The 26,084-nt window shown below is 40.3% G+C and overlaps 1 protein-coding gene across 1 annotated transcript in view; it reads left to right on the plus strand.

The window, feature by feature from the left end:
* Positions 1-2,385: 2,385 nt before the first annotated feature.
* The window catches only part of MEX3C (mex-3 RNA binding family member C), a 33,621-nt gene continuing 9,922 nt past the window's right edge, over positions 2,386-26,084 (plus strand). Inside the window, exons 1-4 of the mRNA XM_077777560.1 lie at positions 2,386-2,401; positions 13,794-13,964; positions 14,103-14,311; positions 14,649-14,910. Of these exons, the coding sequence (XP_077633686.1) occupies positions 2,386-2,401; positions 13,794-13,964; positions 14,103-14,311; positions 14,649-14,910 (658 nt within the window). The remainder of the gene's footprint in view (positions 2,402-13,793; positions 13,965-14,102; positions 14,312-14,648; positions 14,911-26,084) is intronic.

A 26,084-nucleotide genomic window follows, 5' to 3' on the forward strand; every position in this document is an offset into this window, starting at 1 on the left:
CATGTCAAGAAAGTATTTTCCAAAAATGTGATTTTTATTGGTTCATAATTTTTTATTATATGCCTGTCCATTTTTCATTAATTATTCATCCATCAGCCGATCAGACATTTACAATTAGGTTAATATAATTATCACTGCAATAAACATCCTTGTATGTAACCTTGTTCATATCTTTGATTATATCCTTAGGATAATTCCTAGAAGGAAAATGTTTCAATCAAAGGTTATGGAAATTTTTAAGGCTCTTGATATATAAAGCAGAGAAACCCCTTCAAGAAAAGTGGAATAACTATCCCCCCTCTAAAATAATCATAATCATAAATCATAAATCAATTAAAAGGGTTCAGTCGGTTGAATGTCCAACTTTGGCTCAGGTCATGATTTCACGGTTTGTGAGTTCAAGCCCGCATCAGACTCTCTGCTGTCAGCCAGGAGCCTGCTTTGGTCCTCTGTCCCTCTCTCTGCCCCTCACCCCTCAAAAATAAGTTTTGTTTTGTTTTGTTTTTTTTTAAAAAAAGGACATCTGGGTGGCTCAGTCAGTTAAGCATCCAACTCTTGATTTTGGCTCAGGTCGTGATCTCATAGTTCATCAGTTCAAGCCCCACCAATGCGGAGCCTGCTTAGAATTCTCTCTCTCCCTCTCTCTTTTTCTCTCTTTCTCTCTCTCTCCCTTCCTTCTCCACTCAAATCCTGTCTCTCTAAATACATACATACATACATACATACATAAATACATAAATAAATAAATAACTTTTAAAAAAGTCTTTCCTGATTATCTCTCAAAAATAGTTTTTCCAAAATGCCTAAAATATGCTTCTCTGATATCCATTTAATTATTATTGTCTTTTATGCCTATGTAATATTTTAACTTTTGACCATATTGCAGACTAGATTGTGAGCCTCTTGAGATCAAGTCTATGCCTTATACGTCTTGGTATTTCCACATGCTTAGTTCAAGGCCTTATAAGAAGAAATTAGTCAATACTTGTCGGCCCATGTGTGTCTCCTTCAACCTGCTATATTAGGAGATGTAAGAATTCTTAAAGATTTTCCCCCTCTTGGCAAAATATTAGTTCCATGTTATGCCTTTCAAATCTTTGGCCTTTCCTTTTAGGACCAGTGATTTTCATGAGTGAAGATAATATCAACTGTAAAATCCTGAGATTGTAGATAAATTTATTGGGAAATTTTCACTAGCATATATGCAGTTTACCTCCTCATAAACATGCAAAGGGAATTTGCTACTACATTCCAGAATATGGGAGGTGTTGTTGATACATCTTAATAATAGTTCATAGCATCTAAAGAGACAGGAAATCCCTTTTAAAGGACATTACATTAAATTTTTTATCCATTACTACTCACTTTCTAGTAGATGTAGATCAATATCATTTGATATAAAAATTAGCAGTTATGGGGAGGCACAATATTTTTGAGGAATATGGAGAAACCATCTAAAGATTGTTTTATTTGGGAGGTTCAGAGCATCTGTTTCCACTGGCATTGCTTTGAAAATTTGCAAGAAAACTTCGGAGATGATACATGTTTACAATTTGCATCCACATTGTTACTAACACAATAGCCTGTTAAATCCCTTGCCATGAATGTGAGCAGACTGCAGGCCATCCACATTACTTACCAAGGGGGAAACAGACATTATTCACAAATTTTAATTGCTCCTATGGCACCAAGAGTCTGAAAACAAAACATAAAAACGTAGCCTTGGGGAAGTTTTGCTGTGCTATGACTTTAGTGCAAACCTGACCACAGGGACCAATGCATCTATCACAATTATGCAGGGACCAGAATAAAATAAGTTTATTGCTTCAACCCAAGTCCTAGGGGACAGATGGCATATTTTAAAACTCATCCTATCCACCGCAGACTCAAAAACTCCTACACTTGACCCAAAATAAAGAAATCAGAGATTAGATTGATATGGAAAGTATATTTCATGCTTCTCCTGGCCAAGGTCCAAACACTCTACTAAATACTGGAAGAAAAAATGCTTCCATATCCTTCCTATCTCAAGAAATTAGCTCTCTAGTATTGCAAAGTGAATATCAAATTTGTTGCCAAAAATTGAATTATTGTAAAAGATAATTTTAAGAACAAATTTTAAGAAAAAAAATTAATCTTATCCAAAAAATTTTAAGAAGAAGAATGAAAGTATTAGGAGGCTTCTTGTTTTTGTTTCTGTTTCTTCCCAACTAAGAGTCATTCATACTCCCTCAAGGACCACTGTCCTGTGGGAGAGGGCTTAGCAGAGAGATTGACAATTAAGTGCTAAGCATGAGAGGAACCGGCCAATAGGCTCCCTAGAAAATTAAACTGATCTATCTCCCTAAAGTTAAGAGTTAGAGGGTTGCAAAGCCTACGAGGACGATGACCAGTAGGGATGGTGAGAAACACCAAATCAAAGAGCCACAAAATAGGCTACCAATGATCGTGAAATCCAAAAATATGTGTCCCAAACCTGATCTGACTGCAGCTGTCCTCACTGATGGAATCACCATGGTTCTGATTGCCACGGAGCCAGCTCCTGAATGCTACTGCATCTTATGACCTTGCCCTTATCTGTGCCTCTTACAGGCAAAATTCTCAACACCTTTGAAAACACCACTTCTCTGCTTAAACTCAGCAATGGTTTCTCCTTCTACACAAAGTGAAGCTAAAGTTCCTAAAATGGTCTTACAAAGCTTTGGCTCATCTGCTCCAAACTGAGACCTTCACTCTAGATGTGTTGCTCTTCCTGGCTTGTTCTTCCCCCAGATTTGCAGTCAGATGACCTCTTAACCTATAAGTCTTTACTCAGACATCTCCTGCTCAATTAGGCCTATCCTGACCGCCCATTTTAAGACTGCACCATGCCGCAGGGTCTTGTAGTCCATATGATCCTTACCCTATTGCACTCTTGTTCCTTTTTTATAGTATGATCACCTTCTAACACACTATGTAGTTTATGTATTACATTTGTTGTTCAAGTTTTTATGCTACACCCCCCCCCCAATAAAATGCGTAAGTTCTTCAGGAACAGAGATCTTTCTTCTGTTCACTAATGTATCCCAAATACTTTCAAGCACCTGGGACATGGAGAAGTTAAATAATTATTTTTTGAATGAATGAATGAATGAATGACTCCATATTTTATCAGTAAAGAAACTAAGTCACAGACAGGATAAGCAATTTGTCAAGCTGAAAAGTAGCAAACACCCCTTTGTTTGCTACGTATTTCCCACTGTTTTCAGAAGACATATTCCATGGGTTAGAACTTGGTAGAGATGTTGAGTTCTGGATGGATAAACCTCCAAAGTTATGAAAACCAACACTACACAACAATTAAACTTTAAAGACAGGCAGACAATTAGAAATAGAGTAGAATAAGAGTCCTCCTAAATGCTGCTATCCTAAATAAGGGCAAAAAATGAAAGAAAAATGAAATTGTTTACATGTTCATCCATCAAACTTCTTTACATAGCTTGAGTATTTAAACTTATAAACTTATAATCATAAATTTCTAATACAAATTATGTTGTTTTCTTGCAACATCATTGTGTGATCACATTTCCTTTCCAGCTTTATGAGGACATTTTCTTTAGCAGCTCTATCAATATTTACTAACTTATTCCAGATTCACTTCAATATTTTTTCTTTCCTGCTCACAGCTTGCATTTTGCTTCCTTCTTCAGTTCTTTTGGTTTAATTTTTAATCAACTTTTGCTGTTTTATATATTTTATACCACATCTGCCATAGCTTATCTTTGTGTTAACTCTTTAGTTAACCAATGAAATTTTTCCCCCTTTCTCAACTTTTTGGTGCCTATATGTCATTTTTTCTGTCTGTGCTTTTTTTGTAATAACTACTCCTTTAGAGTGAGACTTTTAAATCAGTTCCATATAAAGTTGGGGATCAATTCTGCTGGTTTGTCTTTTGAAAAAAATAGAAATTTGTTATTGAGATCGTCTTCCCTTTTGGGTTTTCGACTAACTTCCTGTTTATATTTGACAATTCTGTCTAAATACTCTTCCTTTCTAGAGCACCTGGGTAGCTCAGTTGGTTAAGCATCAGACTCTTGGTTTCCACACAAGTCATGATCTCATGGTTCGTGGGCTCGAGCCCTGAGTCAGGCTTCACGCTGACAGCGTGGGGCCTGCTTGGGATTCGCTGTTACCTTCTCTCTCTGCCCTGCCCCTGCTCATGCAAGCACATGTACACGCACTTTCTCTTTCTCAAAATAAATAAACTTAAAAAAATAATAATAAATAAATATTCTATCGCTGAGAAACAAACTGAGGACTGATGGATGTGGGGGGGTAGGGGGGTGATGGGCATGGAGGAGGGCACTTGTGGGGATGAGCACTGGGTGTTATATGGAAACCAATTTGACAATAAGCTATTTGTAAAAAATAAATAAATAAAATAAATAAAACACAATTGATAAACTTCTCAAANTGGAAACCAATTTGACAATAAACTATTTGTAAAAAATAAATAAATAAAATAAATAAAACACAATTGATAAACTTCTCAAAAAAAATAAATATTCTTCCTTTCCAATCTGCATATCTTTTGTTTCTCCTGCTTTATTGCTCTGGCTAAAACTCCCAGTTCTATGTTAAATAAGAACACTAAGAGTAGACATCTTTGCCATGTTCTCAATCTTAGAGGAAAAGCATTCAGTCTTTCACCATTAAGTATAATGCTATAGACAGTTTTTGTAGATTTCCTTTAATTTTTTTATTAAATTTTTTATTAAAAATTTTTAATGTTTATATTTTTAAACCTTTTTAATGTTTATTTATTTTTGAGAGAGAAAGAGAGACAGAGTGTGAGCAGGGGAGGAGCAGAGAGAGAGAGAGGGAGACACAGAATCTGAAGCAGGCTCCAGGCTCTGAGCTGTCAGCACAGAGCCCCACACATAGCTCAAATCTATGAATGGTGAGATGATGATCTGAGCCAAAGTTGGACGCTTAACCGACTGACCCACCCATGTTCCCCTAGATTTTCTTTCTCAAGTTAAAGATATGTCCCATTATTCCTAGTTTTCTGAGAGTTTTTATCACAAATGGGTATTGAATTTTGTGATACGCTTTTTTTTTTTTTGCATCAACTGAGAGGATACTAAGATTTTTAGATTGTTGATATGGTAGATTACATTTATTGACTTTTTAATTGAGATATAATTAACATACAGCATAATGCACACATTTAAAGTATACAGTTCCATTGCTTTTAAAATATTAACAAGATCTTTAAAATTTTTTTCCAATGTTTATTTATTTTTGAGACAGACAGAGCACGAGTGGGAGGGGGCAGAGAGAGAGGGAGACATAGAATCCAAAGCAGGTTCTAGCACAGAGCCGTCAACACAGAGCTTGATGCAGGACTCAAACCCACAAACCGTGAGATCATGACTTGAGCCAAAGTTGGACGCTTAACCAACTGAGCCACCCAGGCACCCCTAAAATATTCACAAGATTGTAAACCATCACCACTAATTCCAAAACATTTCATCACCCCAAAAAGAAACTCCATACCCTTCATCAGCGATTCCCTTTCTCCCCACCCCTTAGTCCTTGGCAGCTACTAATCTGCTTTCTGATTTTATGTATTTTCCTATTCTTGATATTCATATAAATGGAATCATACAATATGTGCCCTTTTGTGACTGACTTCTTTCACTTAGCAAAATGTTTTCAGGGTTCTTCTGTGTCACTCTTTTTTTATGGCTCAATAATATTCTATGGGATGGATATAGCATATTTTGTTTATCCATTCATCAGCTGATAACATCTGGGTGGTTTCCACTTCTTGGCCATTATGAATAATGCTGTAATGAACATTCCTGGCAAGTTTTTGTGTGAACATATGTTTTCCATTGATGGATTTTAAATATTGAACCAGCTTTAAATAACTGAAATAAATTCCACTTGGTGGTAGGGATGTATGTATGCTTCTTTTTATATGTTGCTAGGTTTGATTTGATAAATATTGCTGAGGTTTTTGTTTGTATGTATGAGAGATTTTGGTCTATAGTTTTGTTTTCTTTGTATTGTCTTTGTCTGGTTTTAGTATCTGTGCTGCCATCATAAAATGACTGTGAAGTATTCCTTCCTCTTCTATTTTTTGGAAGAGACTGCGTAAAATTAGTCTTAATTCCTCTTTAAATATTTAGTAGAATTCTCCAGTGAAACCATCTGGTCCTGGAGATTTCATTTTTGGGAGCTTTTCAATTTTCCTACCAAGAAACAACCTCTTAACTATAGAGAACAAACTGATAGTTACCAGAGGGGAGGTGGGTGGAAGATGGGGGAAATAGGTGATGGGGATTAAGGAGTGCACTTGTGATGAGCACTGAGTGTTGTATGTAAGTATTGAATCACTAAATTATATACCTGAAACTAATGTAACACTGTATATTAACTAACTGGAATTTAAATAAAAACTAAAAAAAACAAAAAATGAATTCACTTTTAACCATTACAGAATATTTAAATTGTCTATTTCATATTGGTTGGTAGTTTGTGATTTTTGAGGAATTAGTTCATTTCTTTTAAGTTGTTATGAACATTAACAATGTTTATAGTATTCTTTTTATCCTCTTACCGGCTGCAGGATCTGTAGTGATGTCCACTATTTCCGTGCTGATATTGGTGATCTGTATCTCCTCTGTCAGTCTTGCTAAAGCTGTATCAATTTTATTTGAGTTTATTTTGCTCTTTTTTTTTTTTAGATAGGCACTTAGGTTTCTTATTTGAGACCTTTTCTCTTTTCTAGCAAAAGCATTTCATGTCATAAATTATTCTGCTTTAGCTGTGTCCCACAAATTTTAATGTTGTATTTTCATTTTTATTCCATTCAGTGTTTTTTAAATTTTCCCTTAAGACTTCCTCATTGGTCTATGGATTGTTTAGAAGTGTGTTATGTAATTTCCATGTATTTCAAAAAAAATTTTATTCTCTGTTATTGATTTCTAGGCTGATTCTATTATGGTCAGAGAGTGAACTCTATATGATTTCAGTTCTTCTAGATTTGTTGAGATTTTTTTCACAGCCTAGGATATGGATGTGAAAATTGCATGGGTAGCTGGAAAAAATGTGTATTCTGCTATTGCTGGGTAGAGTACTCTATAAATATCAATTAGATCCTCTTGGCTAATGGTATTATTCAGTTCTTCTACATTTTTTTCTTATTTTTTTGGCTAACAGTTTTATCAGTTGCTGAGAAAGGAGCGTTGAATGCCCCAGTGCTTTCTTTTTTAACTATAATTGTGCATTTGTCTAATTCTCCTTTCAGCTTTATCAGGTTTTTTGTTTTTCATATATTTTGAAGCTCTGTTGTTTGGTGTATGCACTTTGAGGATCGCTGTGTCATCTCAGTGGGTTGGTCCTCGTATAAGTAAATGTTATCAGGTTCTGTGCTACAAGTGGGATAAACCCAGGCAGTTTGTGACCAAAGCACATCAGTATTCAAACTAAATATTGTCAATATGCAAAACAGGTTTAAAAACATTCTTAATGGACTTTTTGAAAGTGTATTTATATTGAGATAGAGAGCATGAGCAGCGGAAGGGCAGAGAGAGAGGGAGAGGGAGAGAATCCCAAGCAGGCTCCTGTCAGCGTGGGCATCCCCCCCACCCCCACCCCCAACACCACAGGGCTTGAACTCACAGACTGTGAGATCATGACCCAAGCCGAAACCAAGAGTTGGATGCCTAACCAACTGAGCCACCCAGGCACCCCAATAGACTTAATTTTTTAAATCATTTTTAGGTTATGACAAAACTGAGTAGAAAGTACACCCTGACTCTACACACACATAGCTTCTCCATCATCCTGCACCAGAATGGCACGTTTGTTACAACCAATAAACCTGCATTGACATATCATTATCGCCTAAAGCCGTTAGTTCACGTTAGAGTTCACTCTTGGTACTGTATATTTTATGGGACTTGATAAATGTATAATGACATATATCCACTATTATGGTCACATGCAGAATGGTTTCACCACCCTAAATATTCTCCCCTGTGCTCTATTGATTTCTCCCTTTTCTTTAATGCCTAGTACCACTGATTGTTTTACTGTTTCCTTACAAACTGGAGAGTTTTGACCTGGCCATTTCTACAGTTAAAATGGGTTAACTGCTTTAACAAATGTACACAAAAACATATAACACTTCAAACTCAACAAAAATATTTTTTCTCTCACATAAGTCTAAAACATGTGTCTCTGACCGGAAGGCACCTCTCCTCCATGTGGTGATTCAGACTCCTCTCTCTTGTGGCTCTGACATCTTTAACATGTGGCTTCATGGGCATCTCACTCATCTACATCACAGATGGGAAAGGAATGCAGAAGATAATATGTGAGGGATTTTTAAGGGCTTGGAATGGAAATGGTGTAAAACTCCTCCCAGCTGCAGTGGAGGCTAGGAAATGTAAGCTAGCTATGTGCTCAGGAAGAAGAGAAAATGGGCTTAGTGACCATCTCACCAGTCTGTGTCACAAGCCTTAGGAATCTAAAGGGGGTCCGTGGATAGACCTTAGGGGGTTGTTTAAGCATTCAGAAGATATATGCAAAATGTTGCCTTCAATTGCATTTTGCAAGGGAAATTTACAATTTCTTAGGGAGAGGGAATGACCAGCCCTTTTTCACTTAGGAAAGTATGCTGGGAGTCAAATTTAAACTGAGGCTTAACAATAGGTAGAGGTAGGAGGGTAAGATAGAAGGTAAGGGGAATCCGGGCAGAAAGACATCACAAGCAGAGGTACAAAGATGGGAGATTATAATAGGTGTTTGTTTTTGTTTTTTTAAATGTTTTATTTATTTCTGAGAGAGAGACAGCGTGATCAGGGGAGGGTCAGAGAGAGAGGGAGACACAGAATCTGAAGCAGGCTTCAGGCTTTGAGCTAGCTGTCAGCACAGAGCCCAACACGGGGCTCGAACCCACCAACAGTGAGATCATGACCTGAGCCAAAGTCGGGCGCTTAACCAACTGAGCCACCCAGGCGCCCCTGTAATGTGTGTTTGAAAAATGGCCAGGGGTGCCTGGGTGGCTCAGTCGGTTAAGCATCTGATTTCGGCTCAGGTCCTGGTCTCATGGCTCGTGAGTTCAAGCCCCGCATCTGGCTCTGTGCTGACAGCTCAGGGCTTGGAGCCTGCTCTGGATTCTGTGGTTCCCTCTCTCTCTGCCCCTCCCCTGCTCATGCTCTGTTCCTCTCTCTCTCTCTCTCAAAAATAAAATAAACATTAAGAAAAATAAATAAATAAAAACGAAAAATGGCCCAAAGCTCAGACTAGCTGAAGGATAGAGGTTATTTGGAAGAATATCCATTTAGTCATACAAGTTCACATGGCTCATTTCAGTGCCAGGACCTAGAGCAGACACTGGCTCTGTAAGGGTGAAAACAGAGGAACAGGGACAATTAAACAACAAGATGTGAACAGTGCTGCTTACAGACATGGAGGATGCAATGAGAGCCTGCTACAAGGACCAGCCTCACCCCTAGAGGATTAGAGGAAGTGATATATAAGTGAGGCCTGAAGGACGAGCAGGTGCTAGCTAAGAGTGGGCAGAGGAGAGCCATATTTCAGGCCCGAAGGCATAATAAGGTATGTATCATATACATAGGAATGGCTGTCAGAAGGTCTCTGTGGCAGAGGGGAAGAATGAAAGAGGAAGAATGGCATGAAATCAAGCTGAAGAGGTAGGCGGGACCCAGATATACAAGACGCTGTAAGCTATGTTAACAAATTAAGATGTTATTCTAAGGACAGCAAGGATTTTAAGCAGGGCAGTGGAATAGGTAAACGCGAATTAAAATCATATCAGCTACAGCTTGGCAAATGAATAGGAGGGCAGCAAGACTGGATAGAAGAATATTGTTTGGGGACTATTGTGATAGTTCATGATGTAAATGATGGTGGCCTAGAGTATGAGAATGGTGATAAAAATGGAGAAGGATAGATGGACTTGAGAGTTGAGAAGTATAACCCACAGGACTGGATCTTTACAGGGCGTGCAGGTTAAGGAGAGGTCAGGAATGTCTACCAGACTCTTGGTCCGAGGAACTCAGTAGATAGCGGCGATTTTGTTTTTTTTAATATAGTTTATTGTCAAATTGGTTTCCCTATAACACCCAGTGCTCATCCCAACAAGTGCCCTCCTTCATGCCCATCACCCATTTTCCCTTTTCCACCCCCCCCCACCAACCCTCAGTTTGTTCTCAGTATTTAAGAGTCTCTTGTGGTTTGTCTCCCTCCCTCTCCTTAACTATTTTTTCCCCTTCCCTTACCCATGGTCCTCTGTTAAGTTTCTCCTGTTCCACATACGAGTGAAAACATGGTGTTTCTGTCTTTCTCTGCCTGACTTATTTCGATAGTGGTGATTTTGAATATGAAGCTAAAAAGTGGCTTTTCATTGAGATTTCATTTTGGGAAATGGAGCTTATATTGGGGTTGAACTTGAATTACCAAGTGGAGACATCCATAGAACTCAATGGGGAGGGGTCAGGAATCTGGAAATTGTCAGCAAGGGAACAGAAATCTTGGGAGTGGACAGGATTTTAGGTGGAGAATATGGAGTTAAGCAGAACGCGGCCCAGGACAGATCCTGGATGACTGACTTCCCAGGGGAGCGAGAGGGACACGGAGCCTACAGAAGAGAACGAGGCAGGGAACCAGGAAGGGAAGCAAAAGGCAGGCCAAGGGACAAAGTGCTTTTAAGGAGCAGTCAGTGGTATCAAATCCTGCTGTGGAAAGGTTAAGCTGAGGAAGGATAAACAGTGCTCATTGGATTCAGCAACAAGGTGAGGACAATTTCAAGGAAGCAGCAAGAGCCCATGGGCGCACTGCAGTGTGCTGTAGAGAAGGAGAACAGACAGAGGCGCCTCGGTGGCTCAGTCAGTCAAGCATCTGACTTCAGCTCACATCATGATCTCGCGGTTGGGGAGTTCGAGCCCCATGTTGGGCTCTGTGCTGACAGCTTAGAGCCTGGAGCTGCTTCAGAATCTGTCTCATGCTCTGTCTCTCTCTCAAAAATAAACATTAAAAAAAAACTTTTTAAAAAAAGGTGAGCAGACAACTGTTGGAGCAGTGGACTTGGAGAAAAAAGAGTGGTGACAGGAAGGGGTATGCCATCAAGGAACACTTCTTGTTTGTTAATGTAGGAGAGGTTTAAATGTGTTTAGGATACAATTTTGACCACTTGGATGACTGACTGACCAGAGTATGGAAGGCCTGGAATTTCAGAAGTAGGAGACTGGGTTCCTAGGCAATCAGAAGCCATTTCAAGCAGAAAGACAGGGTCATTGTCATGCTCTAAAAGACTTGTTTTGGGGGTGAGTACTGCTGCTCCCACAGGACATCCTATCCTGAAGAAACTTACCCTGCCTGAAAATGAAGCAGATGTTTAGTCCTGGGTTCTCGATGAAGGTCTCAGTGGCATCTTTCAGGGTGCCTTGGAGGGCACTTTTGTAGCAGTCTTTAAGGCATTGCTGCAAGACTGTTGTCTAATAATTTGTTTCCTTGCTGGGACCAACATCTTTGTTAAGCTCTGTGCAGCGTGCAGTTGTTCCAACCTTAAAATCATTACAATTAGACAGGCTTAAAAGGCTAGTTCAGCAGTCAGGCTGAGAGTTGATAAAATGTAGCCAGTTCAGTAGGTTCCTTTTTGTCCTGAGATCCTCAAAGCAACTCTTCTGCCCCAGTGTATCATCCTACGTCATAAACAGCAGCAGAGGAATGAAAGAGAAACCCTACTCAGGGACAAATTACTGTGTTGTGTGGCTGGGACAGAAAGGATTGGGCTTTTAAGTGAATTTAAATGAAAGAATCCCAAGCATATATTTAGAGCGAAAGCAAATCTTAAATTTGCTTCCTAAACAAAATTTAATACAAGACAAATTTAGACCAAAATGGGAAGGTCTGTGAGCTTCAATATCTCCTACCTTGTTCATAAATCACAATATTGATCAAGTATAAATTAAGGCATGAATGTATACATTAGTATATGGGAACTTAATGAAACCTCATTTATTATGTGAGAATGAAGCAGAAAGCAATTTTAATATTATGAACGCCTAAGTTAAACCATTTAGCATTTTTAAAAAGCTTACCTGAGTGGAACTTATCTGTATGAATCTATTCTTCACATCTCTCCTTCTCAAAAGAAAAACGTCTGGCAAACGATCACTCCCACTTTTGCTTTGGGTCCTCGGGAAGAGAACTTAGGACCCAGGCATGAGCATTACATGACAACTCATGGAAAGAGGTAGTGAAAGGAACTTCTGAGAATTTCATTTGTACTTCTACACATTTTCTCCCAATGACCAAAGTATCCTGGGTGTGGTCACTGCATGTTTTTATTTTCTCCCTTGATGAGATTTGCTTTGCTCCATGATCTACCCTTCAAATAACGGTTATTGTTTAAACTGAAATATCAGACAGCAGATGTACAGTATTTGTATATTCTATTAAGTAAATGCTGAGTTATACAAGCTATTCACTGGTACATTATTAGGATATTGTGAAATAATATGTCCTTGGGGCATATCTCACAAAGGGGGTAGGTATAATAAATCAGTGAAAATTGTACCTAAGTGGGAAGGCAGGGGAGAATAAGATCATTTTTCAGTAGAGTTAATAGCAAATTCCTCTGTAAACCCAAAACCATGCCCTAGATCAGTGTTCTTTAATCCTGGCTGAGATTCAGAAGAACCTGTGTGGCTTTTTAAAAACATGTCCACTCCAGATCTAGTAAATCCAAATACCCAGAGTTTGCCTGTCTCTGCTCTCCACTTACCTTTTTTTAAAGCCCTTTTTGACTTTGATGTACATGCAGGGTTGATTGAAATCACTGCTCCAAGGGCTTAGAACAACAAATGACTTGTTAGAGAAGCAACATACAGGGTTATATGAAGTCTAGAAATCTTGGAGAAACAGACGTTTTAGTGTTAGCTAAAATCGTCTAGGCCTTTGACTGGAGGGGTGGGGTAAATTGATGTAAGGGTTGTGCAGGTAACCTTAAGGGAACAAACAGGAGAAAGAGAAGACATAGTTTATAGCTTTCACTTGCACTAGTGGCTTTCTAACATTCTAGACAATTTAGAAGAGTAGGCGCTCAATTAAAATTCATTCATAAATTCTGAGTTTGAAGCAAGATATCATAAACAAATCCAATGTAGAAAGGGGCCCAAGTTATAATCCAAAAATCAAGAGGTTTGGAGCTTCTAGCACTCGGTACGTGAAATATGGCTAATGTGAAGCGAACTGGATTGAGGTCTGCTGACTGTATGCATGTAAGTGTAAAATACACGCCAATTTTCAAAGACTGAAAAAACTATAAAACAATTCACTAATAATTTTATACTGATTGTATGTTGAAATGATGTTTTAAACATATTGAATCCAGTCTATTTAACTGTTTCTTCTTACTTTTTCTAACGGGGCCACCAGAAACCTTAAAATTACACTATGTTGTTCGCATTATACAACGCGGGTTAAGATTAACCTGCGGAGTTCATAGCAGCACTCTCAACAATAGCCAAAACATGGAAAGAGCCTAAGTGTCCACCAACGGACGAATGGATCAAGAAGATGGGGTTTATCTATACCATGGAATACTACATGGCAATGAGAAACAATGAAATCTGGCCATGTGTAGCAACATGGNTTAACCTGCGGAGACCCAACTGGTCCCGGGGGTAAGGGTTGGGGCGACGGCATAGCCTAATATGCTGGCAAGTAATAGGCTTTGTTTTTAACAAGCCATTTAAAAATAAACCTCTTAGAAAAGACAGCCCAGTGCGGGATCACCTGGGCCATACTGTGGGAAGAGCGTCTTGGAGGAGGAGACAGTGACATAACTCCTTTGAAAAGTCCCAAAGATCGAAAGTTCAGCCCAGCAAGACTCCCGGGGCAGCCCAGCGGCCTCCTGGCACTGGAAGCCGGGCCCGCCGGGCGTGGGAGGGCCCCGCCCGGAGGGAGGAGCGCTCCGGGGTCGCTCAGGGATGGCCCAGAAGCCACGCGGCTCAGGAAACCACCCCCGCGGCCGGATAGGAGGACGCTGCGCTGGCCCCTCCTCCGATGACTCTCCCTAGGCCCTTACCCTGAAAGAAGGAAATCTCCTTCTCTACCCGGGGAAACAACGCCCTCCGCGCCCACGACTACGCCACTCCAAGGCCGCTCCCACAGTGCCCTAAAAGACCCGACCCTGGTGGGCAAGTGGGACGAGGAGAAAGGGATACACCTAGGCGTGCACTACAGCTGCACGCGCCTGCGCGGAAACCCCTACTCGGCCCCAGCCTTAGCCTGTTACAGAGCCTCTGTCCCTCCTGCTTTTCCCCGCCCCCACCTGGGCACGTCACAATGAGTGACGTGTAAAGCGAACAATCACAGCCCCTCTCCTCGTGAGCCAGTAGGGACAGGGGAGGGAGGGGGGGAGGGGAGAGGACGGAAGGAGAAGGCTTCGGGGCCTGGCTTGTCCCGGTCACCCAATCAGAGAGCTCTGGGGAGGAGTGGGGCGGGGCCCGAGAAGAGGGTAGAGGAGTGGAGCTGTGGAAAGGCATTAGAAGGCTGCGGGGAGCAGAGGGCGGGCTCCCAGAGATTAAAAGCAGCCAATCAGAGCGCGCCGGCTTCATTCGGAGAGCGGCGTNGAGCTGGAGGAGGACGAGGAGGAGGAGGGGGAGGAAGCAGAGCTGGACGGAGACCTGCTGGAGGAGGAGGAGCTGGAGGAGGCAGAGGAGGAGGACCGGCAGTCGCTGCTGCTGCTGTCGCCGCCCGCGACCGCCACCTCCCAGCCCCAGCCGCTCCNGCAGGCGGCCCTGCTCCGGAGGAAGAGCGTCAACACCACCGAGTGCGTCCCGGTGCCCAGCTCCGAGCATGTCGCCGAGATTGTCGGTCGCCAGGGTGAGTGCGGCGGGGAGGAGGGGAGTCCAGCTGGGCTTGGCCCCGGGCGTGGGTGGGGAGCCTAAAGAGATGAGCTCCGGGCCGCAACCTTGAACCCGGCGAGTCCCCCAGGTCCGTCGCGAAAGGGGTCTGCGAGGAACCGTGGGTAGATGAAATGGGAAGATGGGTCACCTTGCGACAACCCACGGTATTCCGCTCGTTTGCATGGTGAAAGGTGTTAAGTTTCTCGAGCCACCCAGTCCGGTGGTGTTCACTTTACTCGGGCTGTATTCGTGGAACACCAGGCTGGCGTGGCACCAAAAACCTCAGTGAGGTGGTAAAAGGTCGGGTCGGTTGTGGATTCGGTGGTGGGCTCGGAAAGCTGCGAGATTGCAAGTTTGCGCAGCCGACAGTCCCCAGCTTACCTTACAGCAGCTTGTTCCGATGAAGAAATTGACAGAAATGGAGGCTTTGTGTAAAGAGCTCAAGTCGAGAGGGAAGGGGATGTTCAAGTCGTGGGTAATCCCATCACCCCCCTCCGCTGTTCAGAAACTTAGCTTTGGAAGAGCAGCCTAACTCTGTTGATCTTTTTGTACTCCTTTTGATACATTTGAACTCTCGAAATGGCACATTGGCTATCTTTTAGAACACTGTACTAGTGTACACGACGACGAGAAAATGGACAGTAAGGTAATTGAGTTAAGGAACTCTGCGTTTATACAGTTTTCAGTAAATTCTCTTCACTCGCCAGCACACCAGCACTGCAGACAGACTCCTCCCACATTGTTCAGACAAAGGACCTATGTCTCAGATTCCAGGAGTAGATTTGTGAAGGTGGGGGAAGGGGATGCCCAGAGTACCTCTGTAACCGACATTTTTAGGGAAGGTCCTCTGCTCTTCAGTATAGCTTCCCGCACCTGTACTAAAGGAGTAAATACCACCCCCAGCTGCTTTATTACAATATAGCTTAGCCTGGTGGATGCATGTCTCTTTACTGTTAGGTTGAGAGCATTGTTGGGGTCAAATAAAGAGAAATAATGGCGCTGCTGCTTAAATGATCTCATCTTTCCCAAGTGGTCTAAAGTACACATAAATACGAGGTCTGTGGAAATGGTGGTTTCAGATGTCAGAGTTGGCTCATTTCTTACCTCTCAGATTTTAATAAGAAAAACCCGTCTGAAATCTGGATAAAGGAGATAGCTTATTTCAGACTGCCTGATGACTGGTACTTGAAAGGCACTGTTCGAAGCTGGTACCATCCAATTGAGAATTTTCGTATATAGTTTGGTAAATAAGATTCAGATGCCTTGTTTTTGTTTTGTTTTGTTTGGATGGGTTTGGGGGGCTTTTTTGTTCTTTGGCCGTACTTAAGATGCTAATCTAGGAGAGCACTGTTTCACCTTACACAGAATAAAATTGTAACATCTCAATTTACAAAGCCAAAATGAGTTGGCCATTCAATTCAGAACATCAAGGAATTGCTATGTTTCAAGCTTCTGTTTGCCAGGTGTGGAGTTTGTGGCAGTTGGGAATGTGAGGTTGATTCAGACAAACTTGTTGCCCTTAAGAAACTAAGAGTCTAATAAACAGTGGAATGGCACTAAACTAACATGTAGTTTAATGGCACTCAATATACTGTGTGACAAACAGACATACTTGTGAGAACACCAACCCTAGAGGGACTTGGAGAATGGATAGGACTTAAATGGAGACGAAGAAGGACTGAGGGATGGTGTAGGGAAAGGTGTGGAGGAGTGCTCTCTGATTATGATTAGAAAGTTGTGATTTTTTTTTGTTGTTGTTTTGATACTTGGGGTCTTAACAGGGGTGTGGTGAAAAGGGGCTGGGAAGGTCTTTTCAGCCAGAGTACGAAAAACTCTAAATGCTATACTGGGATGGCACTGCCCGAGCACAAGTTGCTTCAGTGTGCTTAACAGTTTAGGAGAAAAGACAAGACCATTTACTTGCCGGTTTGACTAAGGACAACATAATGGTATCTTTTATATATTTAGTTTAATACAAACTTTTGTCCTTTCTGTACTGTACCCTTTAAAGCACGAAAAAATCCCTAATTGCACAAACTGTTGTCTTTATGCAACTCCATTATTTAAAAGTAAGTGGAATTCATTCCACGTTTTTATTTTGTATCATCTACTAAATTATAGCAAATGAGATAAATCTTTAGTTTTTCTGGGCTTATTGGGCTGTGCTTATTGGTTAATAAGGAAATGTGGTTCTATTTATGTCTTAGGACATGGAGACAAATTGCTGACTATTCCTCTTGCACTTAATATTTCCCAGAGTTGACAGTACTGTTAAAAGTATGTCATCATCCGGGGCGCCTGGGTGGCTTAGTCGGTTAAGCGTCCGACTTTCGCTTAGGTCATGATCTCGCGGTTCGCGGGTTCGAGCCCCGCGTCGGGCTCTGTGGTGACTGCCAGCTCAGAGCCTGGAGCCTGTTTCAGAGTCTGTGACTCTCTTCTCTCTGACCCTCCCCTGCTGTCTCTCTCTCTCTCTCCTAGAAATAAATAAAACATTAAAAAAAATTAAAAAAAAAAGTATGTCATCATCCTCTATCTTATCTTAAGAGCAGAAAGTCTTGTCCCCCTTTCCTGTTCTGAACCATGCAACTAGTAGATCATTGACCCCTTCCCTGTCTCCACCCCGGCAGCACCATAACAAAACCTGTAAAGTGTTTTCCCACTCCTGCCACAGCAAGGCAACTTCTAATGTTTGCATCGTGTGATGATTTCTCTCTTCTCTAAGTGAATAAATGGGGCAAATTACTTAATTTACTTGTTTGCTTTGGATGAACTAAATTTTCATTCTTAAGATTTATCCATTCCTTCCATTTTATTCATTACCTAAAGTCATGAGTTTCTGTTTGCCATCTCTTAATTGGTTTTGGAAATAAATATGACACAGATGGAGACATTTCTGACTTCAGCTCCGAAGCAAAGGGTAGGACAAATGGAATTCTGAGTCATATAGACTAGAACTCATGTAGATGGCCTCTGGTTCCAGTATCTTTCAAAAAAATAAACCACTGCTTTTGATAGTGATGAAAGTTGGCAGTGTTGACCTCATATTTGTACTCCTCAGTAGCATATGGTCATTTGCAAATGTTAAATTGGTCCCAGTTTTTTTAAGCTTTGCATCTCCTATTGAAACCAACAATACGGTAAAATAAAGCCATGAACTAAAGAGGCTTTTTGATAATCACTGAAGTTTTAGAATATGGACTAGAGATTAAACCTAACAGCAGACATGGGGCACCTGGGTGGCTCAGTCAGTTAAGTGTCTGACTCTTGATTTTGGCTCAGGTCATGATCTCACACAGTTTGTGGGATCGAGCCCCCACATCAGGCTCCATGCTGACAGAGCAGAGCGTGCTTGGTATCCTCTCTCTCTCCCTTTCTTTCTGCCTCTGCCCCCTGCTCACTCCTGCTTTCTCTCTCAAAAATATATAAACTTAACAACAACAACCTGACAACAGACTTAAGACTTAAACTTTTGTTGAATGTAGTACCTGCCAGACACATTCACAGTGGTTAACATGAGGTTTAATTTAAAGCAATGGGCTTTGTTCTACTTTGTACAGCCATTGATAATCTAGTTAGACTAAAAAGTGAATTAAAGTAGGACTCTATACCCATTCTTAACTACATTATAAGTAAATATTGAATGTCATATATTCAGTTGTTTTAGACATTTGTAACATAGGGGTTTATGTTAAAGAATGGGGTAAAAATAGAAATGGGAGGGTTTTTTTTTTTTTCCTGCATTCCAGTGGGCTCTGTACCTTTGGATATCACTGAGCTAGACCCCCTGGGACATTGTTTTCTTCTTTATTGAACTCCTCTGTCTCCACTGATTTCCTAATGGGTTGTTTGTGTGGTCACTTTTAAGATCATAAATATGTTACATTGTTTCAATTTGTCAGAAACACATCCTTGTGACAGTTTCCTCCATTTTCCTATGGTAGAACCAGTCTTCAAGTTTTAACACAAGTGAAATAAGGTGTATGCTTATTTGTGTATGTTCAAAAGAAAAAGAAACTTTGGTCTTGCCATACATAAATTCCCTATGCAAGAATACATACACTTTCTTGAGGAGAAACTGAGAACAATGCAAAAGTACATTATCTTTTTCTTTTATGGGGGGGGGATTGTTGGTCCTCTCTTTGCCAGGTACCTCAGTCGTTCTAGGTCATTATTCCCATTTTATGGATGTAGAAACTGAAGCTCTGAGAGATAACTTGCTCAAAAAAATGGAATTTGGATTTAGACCAGTTTGTTTGTCATCAAAGATTAAGTTGCTGCTTCTGTATTCAAGGATCCTGCTCAGGAAGGTTAATGGTATTTGAGTTAATTTCTGACCTAATCTTTGGGATACTGTGTTTCTAGTGTAGATCGCTTCAAATATCCTCACTATCCAAATTAATTTACTTAATAAAATTTTGATGTCTCTGCTACCCAGAAGGCACAGTTCTCATTCTAATATTCTTGTTCTCATATTCCTAACTAAAAAAATTCACTGTCACTTACAGTTCAGAAAGATAATTTGTGTTATCTACATGCTAGCTTTAAAAAGCAGATATTGTAACTTATAGGCTTTAAAATTTAAATTTAGTTGATAATAGTTTGTGCTAGCCCTGGGACCACTGGGAAAGGTTCAATTATTGTTTTGCAAATGGGTGGGGAAATCTACTGCCTCATTCAGCTACTGAACTATTTGGATTCACTAAGGAAGTGGAAAATAAAGTGGTAATACAAGGGCGTATTTTCTACCCCCTGGTTACCAGCAATCTAAAAATGATCCAGGGAGTCAAGTATTCGGGAACTGTTACTCTGTTAGAGATTTCTGCTTAGGAAAAATTTCAACACAGTTTATGGATTGGATTCTAGGTAGCTCTTCTTGCATCTTAAGTTTTCAAGGAAAGAGCATTTCGTTATAAGATAGTGCTTAATATTTTGTGGATTTGGTTTTGAATGAATTTGATATTTGTACAGATTGAAAGATTTAATACTTTTGCCTTAAACTGAATACAAAAATGTTCCCGAATATTTGTTTTAATATAAAAAACTACCCAGATTCCCTTAACAGTCTCTGCTCAGCTGTGGTATATTGGAAAGAGCTAGCATTCAGAAATTAAAATTTCTAAATTTCATTGCTCTGTGCCAGTAACTCACTTTGTGATCTTGGACAAGTCACTTAAACTCCCTAGGCTTCAGATACCTCTTCAGCCGGATGTAATCTTATCTATAATACCTCCAGAGACTGAATGATACACAAATAAATTGAAACACATGAAACTTTAAGTGATAAGTACATATTATTTTTGTTAAGTTAAATCTGAAATTCAGTTTAACCACCCTTTAATCTCATTTACCTTTCTTCGCTTTAGCAGTTTCACACATTATGTTCTTCTAATTTGAAAGAACTAGAACCATCCGATGTCAGAATGCCTGTTGGCTACCCGGCACTTCTGTCTGGCTAGGTTTGAATTATGTTGTGGTGACAAAGAACCCCAGCATCTCTATCAAAACAATAAAGGGTTATTTCTTAATTGGAAGGGGCTCTGCTCATGTCAGTTATTCAGGGACACAGGCCAGTGCAGTGAACACCGTCTCAAGTGTTGGCTGGGCCTCCCATGTGCCAGTGGAATAGGAAGCAGTGGCATAGGACATGCTGGTCTTTAAGTGTTAGACCCGGAAGTAATCATTACATCTCCTATTTCGCTAATCAGAGCAAGTCATCTGGCCACATCTAACTTCAAGTAGGTAAGAAAGAAAGTCCATAACAACCATGTACCCACAGGAAAGAGCCAGAAGTTTAGTGAACAGCTGTTATGACTACCACAGTATTATTTCATGATCAAAGGGAGTTACAGAATCTTTAATGTCATTTATGCCATGTAGAATTTGTAAAATTGAACTCCAAATGAAAAAATAGGTAATAATGTTGATAAGAGACTAAATAGGTAAATGTATTTGCAGTTTAAAAACTCCTTTAGGAAATTACAGATTATGGAAAATCTATTTTATGTTTTTTCAATGTTTGTTTATTTTTGAGAAAGAGAGAGACAGAGTGCAAGTGGGAGAGTGACAGAGAGGAAGACACAGAATCTGAAGCAGGCTCCAGGCTCTGAGCTGTCAGCACAGAGCCTGACGCGGAGCTCGAACTCATGAACCACGAGATCATGACCTGAGCTGAAGTTGGTCACGCAACCGACTTAGCCACTCAGGTGCCCCCTATTTTAAAACCCCATTGATCTTCAGGTGATTCCAAAGTGATAGTTTTTTTTTTTTTTTTTAATTAAATTGCATCTTAATGCCTCCCAGATGGCTTTAGACCATAAATTGTGGGTTTACTTTTAACTTTTTCCTCATGCCACCATTAGGTACCATATGGACATTTTTAAAGATTAAATCTGATATTTAAGCTTTTAAAATAATTTTCTAGTATTAGTATTACCAAGTCCAATTCTACTAAATTGAATGTGTATGCGCAGCCTAATGCCATTTGGATAGTTCGAGTCTTTATTCCATGATTGAACATTGCATAACATTAGAACCTCTTCCATGCCAGTGTTTGGGATTTAAGAACAATTCATGTGGGCATGGTTTGTTGCCTTTGTCCAGTAAGCAAAAACTACAGTTCAGCATATGCAGGGAAGCCTGGTTTGACTACAATGAAAGTTGTACCATGGAATACTAAGACTAGGCCTTGAAATGATAAGGGCAGTCCTTCAATGAAAACTGCAGGTGTAGTGGAAGATTTGTGTGAAATAATTGATCTTTTGGACCCCGTTGGGGGAGTGTGAGGAGGGAATAGTTTCAAACAACTAAAAAATTTCCCAAAAGGGTTATTATTATTAATGATATTTGCATTTGGGGCTGACCTTTTTAGTACTGTCCCTTTTTTCTTACCGCTCCTCTTCCCTTTGATATATCTTCTCCTTTTTTTTTTTTTTATGTTGATTTATTTTTGAGAGAGACAGAGTGTGAGTGGAGGAGGGGCAGAGAGAGAGAGGGAGACACAGCTCTGCTGTCAGCACAGAGCCAGATGCCCGGCTCCAACTCACAAACCCATGAGACTATGACCTGAGCTGAAGATGGATGCTCAACCAATTGAGCCACCCAGGCGCTCCTGACATATCTTCTCCCTTGCCATCAGTACCATTTTGGTGACTGTAGGAAAGGACATTGGCACTTGGGAGTTAAAAAAAATTGTTAAAGACTTGGTCTCACCTTTGTTGCCTGTGACCTTGGACAAATCACTTAACCTTGCTGAGCATTTCTTGTGGGAAAGAACCTGTTCTAGCTGCTTGTTCTTCCTGGCCCCTTCTGCTCCCCATTTGTTGTGGGGATCAAGTTTGAGAAGATGTCGTTAGTACAGATTCATGGCACAGTTGAAACTACAGAGATAATAACTTCTATATGAGGCAGGGTAAAGTTTATAAATCTTTTACTGCTAGATTTGTACTAGCAAATACTAGGTTGAAACTGAAAATTGTCACTTCAGTAAGTTTTTCCCAGGGTATACCACTAACTAAATGGTCCACAGTATATGTTTTAAAGTGTACATGAGGGGCGCCTGGGTGGCTTAGTCAGTTAAGCGTCCGACTTTCGCTTAGGTCATGATCTCGCGGTTCGTGGGTTCGAGCCCCGCGTCAGGCTCTGTGCTGGCTGCCAGCTCAGACCCTGGAGCCTGTTTCAGTCTGTGACTCCCTCTCTCTCTGACCCTCCCCTGCTCGCGCTGTCTCTCTCTCTCCTATAAAAAACAAAACAAAACAAAAAAACCCCTAAAGTGTACAAATGAATCTGATTCTATTATATGGTACCCAAATAGAAGTAATTCTAAGGTTTCTATTAACATCCTCTGAAGGGCATAAACCTAATTTTAAAATCCCCAATTAGGAAAATTGTTTTAGCTTTCATTTCTAATTTACACCCTCTTCTAGGTGTTTCGGCTTTAGTGAAAGGCCAAATGTAAGTCTTTTTTTATTATTAAGTATTTCAGTTCTCTTGTCTTAGTGAAAAAAGAAGGGGAATTTTAGATTGAGAAATTTTAGATTTAGAACTCATTAAGAATCTACCAGAAATATAAGGTTGAGAGAATGGTGTATTTTAGGAGTTATTAGTTCATAACTTTGGGCAATTCTAGGCTTCTATTTTCTTCATGTATAAAATGAGATTGAACTAGATTATTTCATTCTGAATTTTGTCCAAAAAGAGTCCCTAGAATCATGCAAAAGTATACCAGATTTCAGATTCCCGGTTAAGATTGGCTTCTCCTCCAAGTTCTGTAAAGTTGATAATATTTCAACATTCTTTATACAATCAAAATGTCAAGTTTTATCTGCAGGAGATATATACTTTAAGTCTTTACAACTTCCTATAGAAAATTGATTTGTTTGACTTTTTTTTTTTTAATATAACGTTCAAGTGTGTGAGACAGTGCATCATCTTATTTGATCCATTCTTATTCCTGCCATACAGATAAGGAAACAGATCTATGGGGATATAAGTAACTTACCCAGGGTCTCAAGCTCGTAGAATTGGAGACTTCAATACTCCTATCTCAGTAAGTGGTAGAACAAGCAGACAGAAAGACCAGCAAGGATATAGAAGGTTTGAACACCACCAACAATGTAAGAAAAGAGGCTGATAATTGTACATGAACCTGTGAAGATATCAGATCCTTCTGGTGCTTGGAGTTGATACAAGTCAATGAGGGCAGCACTGAATCTTAGACATCTTTGCATCCTTGATGTCAGTTAAAGTACCCGAAGCAAAGTAGATACTTGATGTTTATTTTATTTAACTGGATTTTTGGATTAGACTTCCCATTTTACTATCCTGTCTTAATTTCCATATTGCGGTAATTGGGGTTTTCTTCCTTCTTGCCTGTATCTCCAACCCATATGTAAGGAGCTAGTCAACTTGAAGTTATTTGGAGCTTTATTTTAAGGGCAGTAACCACCTTCTTGATTTAAGGCATTAGATGTCAATAATAACAAAACTAAAATCACATAAATGAAGCTGTTTGAAGTGCTGGCAAAGTGATATCTACAATGAGACTGTATTCATAAAAGAATTTGAGGATTTTGACTAGAAGAGCTACAACGAACACTTGAACTCTAGAAAGGAAAGCTGTTACTTCTATATTGTGCATTTATGAATAGTTTGCATTGCTAATCTAAACAATTTAAATGTTGGGTTAAGTTAGTATGCATAAGAAACACTCTTATTGGGATTTAGCTGATAATCCATCAGTCTTTGAAAATGTAAAGTTAAAGGAGCTTTTGAATAGTGTGTCTAGACTCTCCCTCGAGGAATAGGACCCCCCTCTTAATTCTAATATATCATGAAACATGAAATAATGTGTTCTTCCAATGCTTTTAGAAAAAAAATAGTGTGGGGTTATTAAGACAACGTGGGTTTGAGATCTGAGTTAACAGCTGGGAGATCTTGAGCGGTTCAGGCTTTTTTCTGCCCTTCTTAAAGCACTGTTATGATGATTAAATGGGAATAAATCTAGAAAAGTTTGGAAAACTGCAAAGTATGCTACAAATTTTTATTTTATTATTATTATTTCAGGAAATACTTGAAGAGTGGTTGGGATGGTTGGGTAGCCTTGTAAGTTACCCTTTACTGGGGAGCCTGGGTGGGTCTGTCAGTCGGATCTCTCAGCACAGAGCCCACTTCAGATCTTCTGTTCTCTCTCTCTCTCTCTGTCCCTACCCCACTCACGTGTGTGTGCTCTCTCACTCTCAAAAATAAACATTAAAAAAAAAAGTTACCCTCTACTGAGCCACCTACTAGAATAACGGGCATTGTAATAAATGTTTTTAATACATTATTTCATTTAATCCTTATAAAAACCAAGTGAGAAAAGCATCTTTAATCAGAGTTCCTCACCCATGAAGGAGAGATGAAGGTTTACTGACCGGCTTAAGTTCACAAAGCTGATTAGTGATCATCCGAAGTCAATGTTCCCAACCATTCCTCAACCTACTTTTCCTTGAGGAAAGGAAGAATAGATATATGTGTATGAAATAAGGTAGTATCTGATTGTCCCAAGTTCTTTTAAGACTTTAAAAAAGAAACAGTTGGGGCACCTGGGTGGCTTAGTCAGTTAAGCGTCCGACTTTCGCTTAGGTCATGATCTCGTGGTTCGTGGGTTCCAGCCCCGCGTCGGGCTCTGTGCTGACTGCCAGCTCAGAGCCTGGAGCCTGTTTCAGAGTCTGTGACTCCCTCTCTCTCTGACCCTCCCCTGCTCACGCTGTCTCTCTCTCTCTCTCCTAGAAATAAATAAAAATATTTAAAAAAAAAAAAAAAACAGTGACTGGTTTTCCTAGGAGAAGAGGGACTTAGTCAAAAATGTAAGCATCAGAAAGAACCTAAAGGTTGAATGACTTGACACTGAAACCAGGAGTAGAACCTGGTTAAAAAAATAAACTGGTGGTAGATTTAGAACCCAGGCCTGCAGATGATCAGTGTTTTGCTTCTTACATTGTTCCCTTTAAACTATACCTTGGTCGCTGTAATAACGAGTCCGCACCTTTGTACTATTACTGAGTTCATAGAGCCAGCCCTTCTCATGTACAGCCCCATCTTCCAAATGGCCATGTTTGTTACTCAGAAGCTGTAAGGTATGGAGCAGAAGTACTATGGATCTTTCATGTTATTAGGGAAATATCTGATCAGAGCTAGAAAAGGAACAGAGCATGTTTAGGAGATGATAAAGTCTAGAAGAAGGTAGGTTATGGTTATTTGATGGGAGAGAGGTAGGGAGTGTCAGGACAAGGAGTTCTAATTTTCTCAAAGGTAAAAGAGTGGCTCAGAGTTTCATTCCCCCTCCTTTATCTATCTATCTATCTATCAATGTTTATTTGTTCTGAGAGAAAGAGAGAGAGCGAGAGCATGCAAGCAGGGGAGGGGCAGAGAGAGAGAGAGAGAGAGAGAGAGAGAGAGAGAGAATCCAAAGCAGACTCCACACTGTCAGTGCAGAGCCTGATGTGGGGCTCAAACCCACAAACCGCAAGATCATGACCTGGGCCAAAGTCAGACCTGTAACCAACAGAGCACCACCTAGGCACCACCACCACCCCCCCCAACTCCTTATTTAAAATGTGTGTGTGTGTGTGTGTGTGTGTGTGTGTGTGTGTGTGTGTGTACTACACCAGT

Source organism: Crocuta crocuta, unplaced genomic scaffold (assembly GCF_008692635.1).
Source record: "Crocuta crocuta isolate KB4526 unplaced genomic scaffold, BGI_CrCroc_1.0 scaffold36, whole genome shotgun sequence".
In the NCBI taxonomy this organism is placed as follows: domain Eukaryota; kingdom Metazoa; phylum Chordata; class Mammalia; order Carnivora; family Hyaenidae; genus Crocuta; species Crocuta crocuta.